Source organism: Saccostrea echinata, unplaced genomic scaffold (genome assembly GCF_033153115.1).
Source record: "Saccostrea echinata isolate AGI-Se365-2 ecotype Australia unplaced genomic scaffold, CSIRO_AGI_Sech_v1 ptg000054l, whole genome shotgun sequence".
Taxonomy (NCBI): Eukaryota; Metazoa; Mollusca; class Bivalvia; order Ostreida; family Ostreidae; genus Saccostrea; species Saccostrea echinata.
The window spans coordinates 17289481-17307779 of NW_026889803.1; the positions used below are offsets into that span (position 1 = coordinate 17289481).

Consider the following 18299-nt stretch of genomic DNA (forward strand, 5'->3'; position numbering starts at 1 on the left):
CAGGCGTTTGCACGATAAAAATCCCTCACTGCTCAATGGCTCTGAGTGAGTGCCGAGTAAAGGTCTAAATTTGAAGCCCTTCACCGGTTTATGGTGACGTCTCTATATGAGTGAAAAATTCTCGAACAGGACGTAAAACAACATAAAATCAATTTTCAATGTTAATCATAATACGGATGTGATAACTGCTGCGTTCACTTAATATCCCTCAATGGTAAGACAAATCACATATGTCCATCTCCACCGTGAAAAACATTCTGCATCTCAAACATTCACTCAAAATACTTGTGTGTATGTGTGTATCTTCTATTAACGTTATTAATGTATTATGGATTTCTTGTCCTTGTTTTCATAAATACATTCATCAATTAAAAAAACATATGGAAAGACATCAATTTGTCAATTTAAATTATATGCTTTTAAAAGACTATCAAAGTTGGTATATAAAAAGCAGATGTATGTTATGTTCCGTTTCAAGTTTCCAGTGTCTTTTTAACCACGTGTGCAGCAAACTATGAAGTGTCAATATCTGATTTTTGGAAATTAGGTTTAACACAAAGGATCTGCGATGAATCATGAAGCTTGGACTTAGTGCTAACCAAGATAATTCGAAAACTTGTAGAGAAAGCGAGGAACGGTATGTACACGTACCGTGTTTATTTATTTACTTGTAATCCTTTTCTTAAGGGACATAGACACACTTTCATTGTCATTCCATTTACAATTCTTTATTTCTCTTTTTATCTTCATTGTGAATAAAGCTTAAGGTTTTGCCAAATGCCAACATGTACACAAATTTATTTTTACAATAGCTCCAAAACTATGTGGTTTATATAGTTAAAACTTTTACAGTTTATAAATATATCATTGATTAACCGATAGAAAGTATCACTTGATAACAAATATTTCAAAAATAATATTTATCGAGAAAAATTCTTTTTAAAAAATGCATATATTTTTTAAAAATGCACCTAATTATTTTCGTACTTTTAGTGAAAGCCATCATTGCAGAAACAATATATGTTTATCAATGATGGGTGAGTTGGACTTCGATAACCTCTGGAAAGTTGTTTTCCCTGTTTATTTTGTCCAAATGTTAAGATTTGAAACCGAAAGTACATTGCAAATGGCGGATTTTATAGGGGTCTTGTCTTTATACATGTCATGCTTTCAATAACAGCCTTTCAGAGACTTGCCCTTTATTGATAAACATATATTATTTCTGCAATGATGGCTTTCACTAAAAGTACAGAATTAAGCAGGCGCATTTTTTACAATTTTTTTTAATTTTGTTTTTCTCAAAAAATATTTTTTTTAGATATTTGTTTTCAAGTGATACTGTCTATCTGTTAATCAATGATACATTTATAAACTGTAAAAGTTTTAACTTTATACCTCACATAGTTTTGGAGCTATTGTAAAAATAAATTTTTGGACATCTTGACCTTTGGCAAAACCTTAATGATCTGAACTTACATGAAAAATCTCAATATTCAGTGACAACGGCATTGTTCATAATTTTTGAAATACAACAGAGACATTTTTTAAATTTCTGATTATCCGTTTCTCTAGTATATGGGTTATCATAACTGAAAAGATCTCGTAATATGCAAGTCATGAAATTCTACAAAAAAAATTAACTGAACTGTGTCTATGCCCCTCTAAAGTTGGTATAAAAATACAAAAGAACTTACATATAAAGCTTTCCTGTGTCCTTCTGTAGCACGATAAAAGTGTGACCAGTATGCCTAGTATATATTGCCAATAGTGTGTAGCGTGTAACATGTACCGGAAACGGTTATGGACACCCGCAGTGATCTTTCTCAGTATATACACTTCTCATAGCTAGTTAAATGTTTACAAATGAGTGTCCTGATAATTTAGTTCAATTTGACCTGGGTTTTTTAAAGTTCAATGATAATAAAAGCCTTTCTTAATAGCTTTATTAGGGATTTTTGAAGAAATTCACTAGCAGACTTAAAGGTTAATGAAAGTCAGATATATATATATATATATATATATATATATATATATATATATATATATATATATATATATATATATATATATATATATATATATATAAGCTTTACTTAACACATGTATTACATGTAATTTCAAAGTTTGAATGTTTATTTCATTGAGTAGACAGTTAAAGCTCTTGGAGAAGCCTAATTTAGGCAGTATTAAATTTGTCATTATTATATTTTCTTTTTTTTTTTTTTTTTTTTTTTTTGAAAGAGGGGGATGTTAATATCGAGCATTGATCAATAATACACAGTTCCTACCTGTCATGTCCTATACTAATTGTTTCTTTTTTCTTTATTTTTCTTTTTTTTTCTTTTCTTTTTTTTTTTTTGGTCAATGTTTATTAAGATGGAGTCATTCAGAGTCTTTGACTAGGTCAGATGTCACATGCTATTTTATGTAATCATCCTTTAAACTTCATTTAAGAATTGTACAAAGTTTCAAGTATAGAACTTTTCATCCTCTCAAGCCTTAAATGGAAAACTGCACCTGTAAGCGTAGATGTCCAGTTGATAACTAAAGGGCAGAAAGTACTTTATCCGTAATTTCAACTGGAAGAAAACAAAACGCCCAAGTCTGGATCGAAGTCAATAATAAGACCAAACATTTTATAAGGCAATGTATATAACTGTGTAACTGTGTCTTTTTTATTAAATTGTATTTGAATTGTTTTTAAATAAGTATGTTATTGTTCTAAACAAATCCAAATATATATAAGCACAATGAAAATTATTTCATAATTATTTGACCGACTAGATAAAATCCTGCGCAAGGGCGGGGAATTGAATTTTGACCAATACTGACAGTATAATTCCAATAATATATCTTATTGTTTCTACTGACAGTTAATTACATGCTTAAAGCAGGAAGAATTCGTTGTTCAAAATCTCGCAGTTAGTTTCGGAGCAGAATATAACCCCCCCCCCCCCTCTTTGCAAAAATGAAAAATAACCATGTAGTAATTGACGTTTATTTTGATACTTGGTATACATGTCGGGTGCACTTCGGGTGTCTTATTCAATTTCCTTTTAGGAAATATGAAGCAAATATGCACATTTTACTCATCTGATAGTCGCCCGCGTGGCGCAGTGGTTAGAGCGTTTGCCCTAGAGTCGCGGAGTAAGGAGCTGATCCTTAGGTAGTGGGTTCGAATCCACTGCGGGACGTGGAGACCGGTCCTTCGGATGAGACCGTATAAACCGAGGTCCCATGTCGAAGTAGGTGTTGGCACGCAAAAGATCCCTCACTGCTCAGTGGCCCAGAGTGCCGAGTATAGGTATAAATTTGCAGCCCTCCACCGGCAAGTGGTGGCGTCTCCATATGAGTGAAAAATTCTCGTGAGGTATGTTAAACAACAAACCATCAAACTCATCTGATAAAGTCAGCACACTGTTTGTAAAAAATAGCTTTCAACACCTGATGTACATGTACAGGCCTAATATTTGATACAAAAGACTGTGTTCAGAGAAAAAAAAACCCAATGGAATGTACTAATTAATGCACAAATTTTCACAGCTTTAGTTATAATATTTGAACAATACCATATAAGTTATCAAGTTTATTACGAAATACAAATTGACCTTCGGATTCGTTGCCATAATGCTCCCCGTGACGAATATGTACATTTTACTGACAAATTTATTGGCTCAACCTACTAATAATCTTTCGATATATAAATATATTCATAACTTACAGTGTTATCAATTGCTTTACCATTATTTCCAGGCCCATTCCTACCAAAACTTTTTTTTTTATATTCAATAGGTGATTCGTTTTTTTTTTTCTTTTTACCATCGGGTTCGATGCCATATGATGTTTTAGAAATTTCCGTCAAGAAATCGGTTAACACAACTTATTTATTTTATATCGCTTTAGCCTTACATGTTTATCAAGTTTTGATTGAATAATTCAGTAATGACGTTTTATGAAATAAATAAACGATCGCTTATTGTCAGTTACATTAAAAATTGCCAGTAACTTAGATCCACCAACCGTAACCACCACCATATTCTCTTTTTTGCTATTTTATGGCTGTTTATCGGAAATGATAGAGACTTTTAATCAAATTTACTATAATTACTATGCGTACCTAGTGTATTTTTACAGGTAAGTATGAACTGCAGGAGTTTCGGAGTTTATTTGCAAAATCTATTATTTCATAAACATAGATATGGCCAGCACATTCCATATGATTATCAAAGATCATTTTCAAAATATGCTGATGAAATACAGAAGGTAAACATTGCACATGTCATATAGGTAAATCAATATGTATATTTTCATAAACTACAAGAAAGTCGTGATTTCATATATTCTCACGGCATTAGATTTTGAAATACAAAGCAGCTATGCCCTTGACTAGTCCTGAAGTGTCTATGCTGGTCCCCAACTGAAGGAAAATACAGCATCATAATTTTGAACCAAGCAATGCCTCTTTGACTAGCTCAGCAGCATCTTTGCTGGTACCCCAACTCATTGAAATCCCATTAGCACCATGTCCATAATTATGAACAACCTAAAACAAAAATAATTTTTCAATGCCAAATTGTTGCTTTGAGGAAAAGCAAGATTTAGCCTGTCTCTGTTATTGTGCACCTCTGAGTTCGCCTGCATTTACTTAAGTTTAAAAAAATTATCAAATCTATAGCTAGTACAAATAACATTTTACAAATATATACCGCTGTTTTTAAATAAAATTATATTAATTAAAGAGAGAGGGAGGAGATAAAGAGATACTTGCCTTTAAAGGGCCTTTTTTGAGCTGTAGAACTTCTTTCTCGATACGAATGGGAAAACGTGTTGGTCGAAGTCCAACCCATTCGTGATCAATTACAGCTCCCTGAAGTTGAAATATCATTCAACAAAACCCATGACGGTTAAGACTAGATTTTATTCTTTCTTGATTAACTAAATTTCTTTTAGGCAATTATGCATGTTACCTTTAAAGCCGGAAATATCTTTAAGCATCTCTCTAGGATCCCTTCCCGGTCTTTACTTTCTATGTTTAGATTAAAATTGTTTTCCTGTCGACAACCTCCTACTACAAGCAAATCGCCACTAAAATATCAAAGCAATTTATTTAAATCCGTGAATTTATATATACATAAGCTTAGCTCAAGTCATTATTTATATATGAAAATAAGTTAAGATACTCAATTAAGTTGCTTTATTTTAAACATTTACTTGGGAATAAGATAGGCATCATCTTCTGTAAACACAAAATTCTTTATCCACGGTGCTTTAACCTACCATGTTTAAAAAAGAAACAGAAAAAGGTGTGTTATAAATATCCCTGCCTCCAGTTGCAATCATTTGAATCAGTGTTTTTAATCAACATTCATTTACATACGGAACAAATTAGTATTCATCTATAAAAATGATTTTTTATTTTCTAGCTTAGTTAAGATTTCAATTTACTGTTCAAAGAGCAAATTAAGTTTTTAGAACCTGAATAATTAAAGCCAATACGCTTCTTGTACAACAAATATTCTGTTATACTAGTAGTAATGTTCCTAATACTTTGAAATACAGATCAACAATGCTATAACGCATTAAACATGCATGGATAATTCCATATCTTATTACAGTATTTACCCTGAGTAAATGACCACGAACAGGAAACATTGAAGTGTCCCCAAATAGAGTGCGACTTCCGAACCCAGTACAGTTAACAACCACATCGTATACACCAACCAGCTGAAATGAAAAACTTCTTGTTAAATAAACCTTTGGGCGATTTGTAACTTCGTGATTTTATATGTGTCCTCTATATTTTTTGGAACAATTGCAGGCAGTGTAAAGGCAGTATGTAGACCTATACTGTAAACTGGAGTCAAGACAAATAAAGTTGTTTTTATAGTTTATACATGAAACATTGGGAGATCATTTTCATATAAACTTCTTTTTTTTCAGTCTAGTCTCTACAAGTCTATTATAGTATTATATTAAACAAATAGTCGTTTAAGCACTGGAAGTCAAAGCTGCTGTACATATGTCGTTTAAATGCAGAGAGTACCGCTATACTGGTATCATACCGCCCCGCCATCAGCAGATGGCATTTTCTACTTACTTCATTTAAATCGTCGATCCGCCTCTGTTCTGTTTGCCCTCCATTCTCTTTAAACCTAGTTATAATTCAATTCAATTCAAGATTGTTCTCAGATAACACACCGTGTCTTTTGTAATCAATCAATCATTAATGCCAAAACAAACCTTAATAGATATAAAAGTATGGAACAAGTTGGTAAGTTTTACCTCTCAAATAACCACGGTAGATACTCTCTAACTGTTGCAATAACTGTAGTCACCATATAAGCGTAACTGAAATAAGAAATTATTGTAAGGTTGTAATTATTTTCACTTCAACGAACAACTTAAGCAAATCATACAGAAATATTTTATTTTTCTCACTTGTAATGACCAAATCCCAGTTTTAGCTTTGACTCTCTGCTCAGTTCGTGAAAGGTGTAAACGACATCTTTGTATACTGGATTCTAGAAAAGGAGAACAGGTATGATTTTAAAAATTATTAAAATGTAAGTCTAATATAGTTAGCAAGTGTTACCCTGCCTATTCGTCAAAACTGTGTCACAAGTGGGTATTTTCGTTTTGTTTTGTTTTTTGGATAATTTTTAAAATATTCATAGAATCTTTGTATACCCCCATCCCCCATGCTTCAAACTTCCGCCAGAGTTCGTGTGCAGAGACGCAGAGGACTAGGGGTAGTATGCTCCATGCTCGTGTAGCGCACGTTTCGTTGAAATTATAGCGACGATTTTATAGCAAAAGTATGTGCTTATGTGTAATTGTATCTAACTCCTTTTTATTTGGCAAATTAAGTACGTAACAAATTGCTAACTGTACGTGCCTCCACCTTGACAAACCAGTAACAATCTGTAAGTGTATGTACTTTCACTTTTGTCTACGTATATAACCAGTGACAATCAGTACGTACCTCCACTTTTGACTATATAAGTATATATAACTAGTGACAAAAAAAACAGTACGTACCTCCACTTTTGTCTAAGTATATAACCAGTGACAATCAGTACATACCTCCACTTTTGACAATATAAGTATATATAAACAGTGACAATCTGTACATGCCTCCTCCACTTTTGTCTACGTATATAACCAGTGACAATCAGTACGTACCTCCACTTTTGACTATATAAGTATATATGATAATCTGTAATCAGAATCAGTGATAATCTGTACATGCCTTCCACTTTTGACTAAGTATATAACCAGTGACAATCAGTACGTACCTCCACTTTTGTCTAAGTATATAACCACTGACAATCAGTACATACCTTCCACTAAGTATATAACCAGTGACAATCTCTACGATCCTCCACTTTTGACTATATAAGTATATATAACTAGTGACAATCAGTAGATACCTTCCACTTTTGTCTAAGTATATAACCAGTGATAATCTCAACGAACCTCCACTTTTGACTATATAAGTATATATAACTAGTGACAATCAGTACATACTTTCCACTTTTGTCTAAGTATATAAAAAGTGACAATCTCTACGAACCTCCACTTTTGACTATATAAGTATATAACCGGGGACAAGCTGTACGTACCTCCACTTTTGACTATATAAGTATATAACTACTGACGATCAGAACATACTTTCCACTGAGTTTATAACCAGTGACAATCAGTACGTACCTCCACATACCTCCACTTTTATCTAAGTTTATAACTAGTCACAATCTGTACGTAGCTCCACTTTTGTCTGACTAAGTATATAACCGCTGACAATCTGTACGTAGCTCCACTTTTTTCGAAGTATATAACCACTGACAATCTGTACAGACCTCTACTTTTGTCTGATTAAGTATATAACCACTAACAATCTGTATGCGCCTCTACTTTTGTCTAAGTATGTAGCCACTGACAATCTGTACGTACCTCCACTTTTGCCTGAGTAAGTATGACAATCTGTACCTACCTCCACTTTTGCCTGCCTAAGTATGTAACCACTGACAATATTTGTACCTACCTCCACCTTTGCCTGACTAAGTCTGTTACCACTGACAATCTGTTCTTACATACACTTTTGCCTGACTAAGTATGTAACCACTGAAAATCTGTACGTACCTCCACTTTTGTCTGACTAAGTATGTAACCACTGACAATCTGCATACCCGCCTCCTTGGCTTTGTCGGACACAGCTAGGGAGGAATAAAATTCCCATCCTGTACGTGACCATTTTCTGCAAAAATCTAAACTTCTTACTACTATATATTTTTTTCATTGTAATTTGACATTTACTGAAAATGTGTTTATAGGTTGATTTATTGGTTACCTGGAGATTTTAGACAGATTCAAAGCATTTATTATTCTTAATGCCAAGACTTTATTTTTATGCCCCCCCCCCCCGTAATCGAAGTTTCGGGGGGCATATAGTTTTTGCCCTGTCCGTCCGTCTGTCAGTTTGTCTGTTAGTCTACAAAACTTTAACCTTGCCCATAACTTTTGATTGGTGGAGCTATGGCTCTCATATTTCACAAGTGTATTCCTTGTGATAAGACTATTCTTTGGATACCACCATATTAACGTTTTGACCTTGACCTTGGAGTTCGACCCAGTTTTGCAAAATTTTACCAACTTCAACCTTGGCCATAACTTTTAAACAGTTGGTGCAAGGGCTTGTATACCTCAAATGTGTAATCCTTGTGACAATGCCTTCCTTTGAATACCAACAATTTTGACCCTTTGACCTTGACCTAGGAGTTTGATCTACTTTTGAAAAACTTTAACCTTTCATAACTTTTGAACGGTTTGTGCTAGAGCTTTCATACTTCACAAATGTAATCCTTGTGACAAGACCTTCTTTTGAATAACAACAACTTTGACCTTGGAGTTTGATCTACTTTTGGATAACTTAAACTTTGGCCATAACTTTTGAACAGTTGGTGCAAGGGCTTTCATACCTCACTAGTGTTATCCCTGTGACAAGGCCTTCCATTGAATACCAACAATTTTGACCCTTTGATCTTGATCTAGGAGTTTGATCTACTTTTGAAAAACTTAAACCTTGGCCATAACTTTTGAACGGTTTGTGCTAGAGCTTTCATACTTCACAAATGTAATCCTTGTGACAAGACCTTCTTTTGAATAACAACAACTTTGACCTTTGACCTTGGAGTTTGACCTACTTTTGGAAAACTTAAACTTTGGCCATAACTTTTGAACAGTTGGTGCAAGGGCTTTCATACCTCACTAGTGTTATCCCTGTGACAAGGCCTTCCATTGAATACCAACAATTTTGACCCTTTGACCTTGATCTAGGAGTTTGATCTACTTTTGAAAAACTTTATCATTGGCCATAACTTTTGAACAGTTGGTTCTAGGACTTTCATACTTCACATATGTAATCCTTGTGACAAAACCTTCCTTTGGATACCAACAACTTTGACCCTTTGTCCTTGAAGTTTAACCTAGTTTTGGAAAGCTTAAACCTTGGCCATAAGTTATGAACAGTTGGTGCTAGGGCTTTCATACTATATATGTGTATTCCTTGTAACAAGACATTCCTTTGGGCATCAACCATTATAGCCCATTGACTTTGACCTTGGATTTTGACCTACTTTTGAAGAACTTTAACCTGGCTATAACTTATGAACGGTTGGTTCTAGGGCTTTCATATTTCACGTGTGTATTTCTTGTGAGAAGGCCTTTCCTTGGGCACCATTAATTTTGGCCATTTGATCTTGACCTTGATGTTTGACTTAATTTTGAAAAACTTAAACCTTTCCATATCTTCCCAATGGTTGTTGCTAGGGCTTTCATATTTCAAGGGTCATCGAGACAATACCTTACTTTGGGTACCAACATATTTGATTTGCAATTGAGAAAGTTTAACCTTTGCTATAAGTTGCCATACGGGGGCCTCAGTGTTTCACAAACACATCTTGTTCTCGTATGAACAAATATCGTAATTCTTGATCGATGTAGTACCTTCATAAAAACAGGCAGTCTAGATAGTTTAACAACGTAACCTTGAAATATACAGTCTACATATAGTAAATGAGGTTAAGATATTATCTATGTCATATATGAGTTATAGATTCTAAGTATATCAATTCAGAAAGATAGTTGGCAATAAGATAAAATATGCATGGACATGACACATTATCTGCTAACTGGACTTATGTAAAAAAAAAAACTTTATTGCAGGTCTATCTTTTTTATGATATAAAATGCATATAGTTCTTCATCAATACTTCATATTTTTTGTTGTGTCATTTTAAACATATTCAGTTTTCATGATTATGCTGAAATATTGCGTGTGCACCATTTTTCGAAAGAAGCTAATTTCGACCCACGAACATTATACTTGGGTAATTTTATACTATATATACTTGTGGGTAGGAGTTATTGGCGTCGGCCTTTTTCTCTAATTTTAATCCTGTATTTTTGTTTTATTTGGAGGCTCTGGAGCAAAAAAAATTCTTATTTTAATCTCACCGTATTGTCTCTTCGGGGACTCCTCGAATAAACTTGGCGGTGGGTCGGAACAATCCTCCAGCGCCCCAACTGGTAGTTTCCTGGCCGAATTTTTCCGAAATTATTTTTACCCTAGCTGATGGAAGTTGCTTCTGTATATTTAGGGCTGTCGACACGCCAATGATGCCTGCCCCCAACACGGCTATGTTGTACATCGTGCTGTGTGAGCTATTATAGATTGAAATAATTTAATGATCTGGATATGCTTCATGATAGTGAATAAAATCAATAATATATTCCCTTCGTTTAAATAAATCTACATATTTAAGGAATAAACTGGGGGCACAGATGAGGGAATTATTAAATTCGGGATTTCCTTCCCTTTTTTGTTATGGGGGATCATCGAACATCTCTTAATTTTATATCCTAGACTACTAAAAATTATAAACAAATTGCCATGAGCCTTGATTATGGCATGGCAAACATTGCATTATTCGATCGAAAAAAAATTTTCATTTGTATATTGATTTTTTTATGCTCCCGTATCGAAGATTCGGGGGTATATAGTTTTTGCCCTGTCCGTCCGTCTGTCTGTATGTCTGACTGTTTGTCCGCAAAAACTTTAACATTGTTTATAACTTTTGATTGGTTGCAGCTATGGCTTTCATATTTCACATGTGTACTCCTTGTGACAAGTCCTTTCTTTGGGTACCATCATATTTGACCTTTTGACCTTGATCTTGGAGTTTGACCCAGTTTTACAAAATTTTACCCAACTTTAACCTTGGTCATAACTTTTGAACGGTTGGTACTACGGCTTTCATACTTCACAAGTGTAATCCTTGTGACAAGACCTTCCTTTGGATACCAACAACTTTGACCCTTTGACCTTGGAGTTTGACCTACTTTTGAAAAATTTTAACATTGGCTATAACTTTTGAACAATTAATGCTAGGGCTTTCATACTTCACATATGTAATCCTTGTGACAAGGCCTTTTTTTTTGGATACCAACAACTTTAACCCTTTGACATGGACCTACGAGTTTGACCTACTTTTGAAAAACTTTAACATTGCCCATATCTTTTGAACGGTTGGTGCTAGGGCTTCCATTCTTCAAATATGTAATCCTTGTGACAAGACCTCCCTTAGGATACCAACAAATTTGACCTTTTGACCTTGACCTTGGAGTTTGACCTACTTTTGGAAAACTTTAACCTTGGCCATAACTTTTTAACAGTTGGTGCTAGGGCTTTCTTTTTTTCACATGTGTAATCCTTGTGACAAGCCCTTCCTTTAGATACCAACAAATATAGCCCATTGACCTTGACCTCGGAGTTTGACCTACTTTTGAAAAACTTTAACCTTAGCCATATTTTTATACAGTTGGTGCTAGGGCTTTCATATTTCACATGAGGTGTATTTCTTTCCTTGGGTGCCATTAATTTTGACCATTTGACCTTGACTTTGATGTTTGACTTACTTTTGAAAAACTTTAACCTTTTCCATATCTTTTCAATGGTTGCTGGCCAAGGCTTTCACATTTCACAGGTATATTCCTCGGTACAAGACCTTACTTTGGGTACCAGCATATTTGATTTGCATTTGAGAAAAATTAACCTTCGTGATAAGTTGCCATACGGGAGCATCAGTGTTTCAGAAACACATCTTTTTTTTGTATTCTATAATTTTTCATTTGTATTCTATGTAAATCATATACGGTAACAATTTTGATGCACCAGGTGCGCATTTCGACAAATCCTGTCTCTTCAGTGATGCTCATGCCGAAACGTTGGGAATCCGAAATATTCAAATAAAAACTTTTAAGACCTGAAAAAGGGGGGTGCCAAAGACGTCGAAGAATCGGAGCTATGCATGAGGGAGATAATCTGATAACAAAACCAGATAATAATTAGAAATAATTAGAGGATATTTCCTGAGATTGAAAAAAAAAAATAGAAAAATAACAAATTCATAGTAAGCAAACGCAAGGAATTGAAGATGTTATAAATTAGGTTATTCATAGGTTTAAACATGTCTCAAAAATAACATTTCTCAGACAGTTTTTCATTCAGTGTTTTCGACACAAGACTGTTAATAAGCGAATTTATATCCATTTCTGATGAAGAATCTGTGAATATCTTCATATAACTAGGTTTGCTTTCCTCCACTGGCTTATGTTTCCAAAACCTGGATTTTCATCCTATCATCCAGCTGAAATTTCAAATAAAACCCCGCATTTTCACTTTCCTCGACAGTATAACGTCATCCTGCACTGTGTCTGTATCAATATGAGACACATTATTCAAAAATGTTCCAAGTCAAAAAGATTTCTTCACCGTCTGACCACACTTCATAATTCTTGCTAATATATACAACTGTCATTGGATGAAATAAAATGAAACAGAAAAATTCACCCCCTCCCCGTATTGATTATATAAAAAAAAAATTATGAAGTTCATATGCAATATCTTTGTGTATTTTTTTACTGTCTAAAGAAAAAAAAAACTTTCTATATCCTTTTATCTACTTAATAGATGGTTTCAGGTAGAAAACTTTTGTTTGAATTCCAGGACCTACTGTTTTAATTGGACTTCTCCAGGTATCTTTCTGAAAATTATATTTCAATGTTTACTTTACAATTCTACATTATCAGACTGTTTGAGATCTGTTAGTTTTACATACTCGTATATTCCGTATATGCATGTCCATTACCTATCAGAGTATTGTTTCGAAAACAGTTCTATAATTTTACATATAAAATTGTATGAAGTATATATACTTAAAACATTGCCATTTACTACTAAGTGTCCAAAGGTTACCTGGAGGAGTCTGATAAGAATTCATGCATCAATGGCTTAATTTCTACCTGAAGGATTTTTTTTTTCATCTTTTGCCAGTAAAAATGAATTCCTCTATTTATTAATTTTTCATTTCATTCGTTTATCTAAGCAGGGTCAAAATCAGTTTGTGAAGGAAGCTATCGTAGATGCAGCATGTGCGATAATATTCGATGATATTAGGGATGGCAATCGAATACATAATTGCCAATTGGTTAACCGCAAGACGTTCCGACCGATTAATCGGTTAATCGTATCTGAAATTCTCGACATATTTCATCCTTGTAAGCTCTAGATTCAAATAAACAAAGCTCTAAAGATGTTACATGTAGAAATATTCTATTTATTATATTTGATCAGTACATTATTTATATTTTATTTCAATTTTAATAGGAAAAACATAAAATACGTCATAGGTGGCTTTAAAATACTCATGAAACATGCTTGAAGTCTCAGATTTATTAAAATAAGAAGAGATGTCTTGTAAGCTCATTCTGCATTGTCTTAATACTCAAAATTAACTATTAAGTCTGAACTAATTTACAATGTTTGTTTTATAATATAATTATATTGGTAATTTCATAGGAAAGAAGAGGTAAAAAAACATTTAAATCAGTTCACGATACTCAACGATCATTTAATTAAAATCATTAAAGAAACATAGGACAGACTGGGTAATGACATGTGTTTATACAGCAATTAACATCTCGAAAACTGACCAATTATCCCTGCAATGTCAATCCGGAGAGGCTTAATTATTAATTATCTCCCAATCAGCTTAAATAGACAGGTGAAAAAACAAAGTCTCAGATATTTTTTTTATTGAATTTTTTGGAAACTGTGTTCAAATTGACACAAATTTTATTTCTTTCCGACTAACCGATTACAGATTTCCTAACCGATTACCATCGTTCCGACCGAGTAACCGGTTAACCGATTAGAAATTGCCATCCCTAGATGATATCATCACCATGGAAAGTGAAAGCGGGGTTTAATTTGAAATTCCAGTTGGATTGTATTTATAAAACTCCAGGTTTCTGAGAATTCAGTCAGCAGAAAAGAACAAATCTAGTTATCAGAAGAGATTCGAAGATTCTTTATCAGAAATAGATATAAATTCGCTTATTTATACAATATACTAGTGCTGTGCCGAAAACACCGAGCGAAAAACTCTGTGGAAAATGTTACTGTTGAGGCGGCTAAAAAAATTGTAAAAATTCCTTCTGCATGGATTTCTTTTTTGTTTTATAGCAATATTAACTTCATTTTCTCAAATTGCATTTTCTATTTGTTATTTTTTCTATTTTGCTTCATATTTGGAAAAATCAAACATTATTTTGTTTTTAATTACTGTCTGATTTCGTTATCACTACAGTCTAATAAGTAATAATATATAATTGAACTGGCAACTGTTATTATTGGACTTTTACAGGAAAACTTTTGACTGCACGTATATATGGCTTCACTGCAACTTTTAACCCTGATTAAATGTACTTTGAGATAACCCCTTTTTGTTATCACAATTTCATGTCGACATACTTGTATGTTATTTAAAGACCAAGGCAATACAGAAGCAACGGAAATATTTCGATTGATTCACTGCAGTGAAGGAAATATTACAATACTCATGTTGATGCTATATCGACGATACAATATTATGCTGTTAAATAATTAACACCTGATGATTACACATTACTACGTACCGGCGTTAAGATATTGCTTATATTGATAGGTTATTAATTAAATATCCCTATCCAAGGATAACGTCGACAAAAATGTCTCTTTCAGAATAAGGTCCATATTTATTGCATATTCAAACATAATAATGTAATAAATTAACAGAAGAATGATATTTTATTGTTTGAAGTCGCTGTACTTACCATATAAGATAAAGGAATATTCCACACCAGAAGTTAAACAGCTGATTCCTTTTTTCGAAAAAAAAAAGTGAAGGGGTTGTTTAAAAACACAAAAAATCGGTGATATAGGACGTACAGACATCGTCGGATAACCAACGGGTGATCTCGTCTTTTCACCCATGGGTATCCGACGATGTAGGAGGGATAACATTTAAAGGCACAAAATTTTGAAGTAATATGCAATTATACTTTCACTATAAAAATTGGACTAATTCTGTTACATACCGGTACAAATACAGATACAAATATTTTATTGGCACAAACACAATTACAGTAATCGGTAAAGGCCCATACAGAACATATTAATAAGCATAATAATACAGTAGAACACAACTAGAATATGTATTTATCACAGGCACTTGGGGTATGGACCCCCCCCCCCCCCATTTCCATTTTTTTTCTTTTTAAATCTGGGATCAAGTTACCTTTTCCCTATTTTTGTATTCTAATAATGCACTATATGTTATCGATAATGTATCCCTTTTGTCTCTATAAGCTGTTTTTAAATATTTCGACAGAAGGGTTACATATTAGAATACAAAAATAGGAAAAGGGTGACTTGATCCCAGATTTAAAAAGAAAAAATGGAAAGGGGGGGGGGTCCCTACCCCTAAGTTTTTTTTTTTTGGTTTTTTTTTTTATTTATTTATTTTCATAACAAATACACAAATACACAAAAACTTTCGCACACCCTTTCATACATGTTGGAAACGAAGAACTTAAGTATATACATATACACATACATATACATATGTATACACATACAATAGTTATTCAAGAGTAATATCAAGAATTAGACACATGAAATAGACATTTCCAATTGGACCATCTATTTTTGTAAAATGTATTTTCTGATAATTTCTCTTCTAAAGTATAGTAATTATATAAAAATCTCAAAATATCATTGAAAACAATACATGGTTTTTTTCTGGATTGTTGAAATAAGTATTTCTTCACTAACAGAATTATCAAGTTTATAGCTATGTGATTCTTTTCAAAAATACCAAAAATAACAGTTTTCACATCAAACTTAATTCTTTTACCAGACTTTTGAAAAATCCAATCTGACAATGCTAACCAAATCATAGAAACCTGTGGACAGTAAAAAAATAAATGTTTAATCGTTTCTGGTTCTAATTCACATAATGAACAAAGTGGAGAATTTTTAATTTTAGACATGTGTAAGTATTTATTAGTACCTAAAATTCTATGAATAATTCTATAATTGAACCATATCAGTCCTGAATCTTTAGTTAAGTATTTAAAGTTTGTATAAATATGTTTCCAATTCAAATCTGATTCTAACTTTAGATCAATAGCCCATTTGTTTTCACAGATAGGTCTGTGCTGTATTTTTGACATTAAATGATCATAAAATAATTCTGGATCCTTTTTTATTCTGACAAAGAATTTTTAAAAATTCAGGTTGGTATGGTTTAATACAAATATTTTTTGACAATTGTTTAACATTTGGCCATGAATACAGAATTGCCTGCTTCAGTCCCTCATATGTTATAAATGGCATCTTAACTAAATAATCATTTGTGATACTTTCATAACTAATAAAATTGCCTTCTGTATCAAATAAGTCATGTACTATGTGGAACCCTTTCTCATACATTGTCTTATAAAATACATGTTTATTTTGAATCTTTATTTTATTATTATACCACAAGGGTTCACACAATATATCTAAATCATTAAAATCAAAACTTTCTAAAAATTCAGCAAAATAAAGCAAGGTTTCTTTCCAGAAAATATTTTGTATGATTTTTGCCCTTTGTTTACAATATTCAGATCCAACCTGACATAGCTTATTAATATTACAACCAGTAATTTCAGAAAAAATATTTATCCAGTTTGAATTATTTGTAAATATTCTTCTAATCCATGTTAATTTTAGGGATTTAATAAATGTTTCTATATTAGTCATCCTGCATCCACCACTTTCAGAATCCAACTGTAATGTTTTTCGAGATATTTTATCAATTTTATTTCCCCATATGAATTTATACAGAGCTTTTTCAAGTTGTTGTATCCACTGCACACTTGGTTTCGGAAGAGATATAAATAAATGTGTAAATTTTGATAAAAACAAACTTTTTACTACTGTTATTTTTCCTAAAGGTGAAATATTTCTTTTAGACCAATGATTTATTTCTTTCTGAATAAGTTTAAACTTATGGTCAAAATTAAGCTCTTCCATTTTTTTAAGATTTGTAGTATATGTTATGCCTAAAATAGTAAATGGTTCAGTTGTCCATTTTAATCCTGTATCACTATATAAAGTATTTTCTGTATTAATTTTAGAGCCAATCCAGATTGCTTTTGTTTTTGAAATATTAGGTTTTAATCCTGAGAATTTTGAAAATTGAAAAAGAAGATCAAGTGCACTTTTTAAACTCTTTTCTGATCCATCCAAAAAAAGAACTGTGTCATCTGCATATTGTAATAAACAGACTTTTTCCTTCCCTATTTTAATGCCTTTGATATTTTTATTTTGTCGTATCATATGTCCTAAAATTTCTACACAAAGATTAAATAAGCAAGGAGATACCGGGTCACCCTGACGACATCCCCTGCCAATTTCAAAAAAATTTGAAAAGATACCATTTTGAATAACACATAATTTAGCTTTATTATATAGTACTGAAACCCATTTAATAAGGTCAGGGCCAAAATTGAAAAATTGCAAAGTATTGTACATAAATTTCCATGATATGGAGTCAAATGCTTTTTCGAAATCTATAAGTAATATCATACCAGGAATATGGTTTTCATATGTGGCATTAATTACATCATATATCATTCGTGTATTTTCTCCAATAAATCTATCTCTAAGAAAACCCTTTTGATTATCATGAATTAAATAGTCAAGAACGTTTTTAATCCTATTTGCTATACATGATGAAGCAATTTTATATGTTGTATTAAGAAGAGATATTGGACGCCAGTTCTCGAGAAACTCTCTTGGCTTATCACCTTTCGGTAATATAGAAATAATACCTTGCTTCTGAGTTACAGATAATTCTCCCACATTAAATCCA

At 32.7% G+C, this 18299-nt stretch overlaps 1 protein-coding gene across 1 annotated transcript; it reads right to left on the minus strand.

Moving 5' to 3' along the window:
* Nucleotides 1–4146: 4146 nt before the first annotated feature.
* LOC133204562 (D-aspartate oxidase-like) lies at nt 4147–15238 on the minus strand. Its single transcript, XM_061340310.1, has 11 exons — nt 15214–15238; nt 10516–10722; nt 8143–8257; nt 6439–6521; nt 6283–6348; nt 6098–6152; nt 5623–5724; nt 5212–5273; nt 4968–5085; nt 4769–4867; nt 4147–4543 (listed from the first exon to the last, which is right to left on the minus strand). Exons 2-11 carry the CDS (start codon nt 10707–10709, stop codon nt 4436–4438), a joined length of 1002 nt encoding a protein of 333 aa, XP_061196294.1. The 5' UTR covers nt 10710–10722; nt 15214–15238; the 3' UTR covers nt 4147–4435.
* Between the last annotated feature and the right edge of the window lie 3061 nt (nt 15239–18299).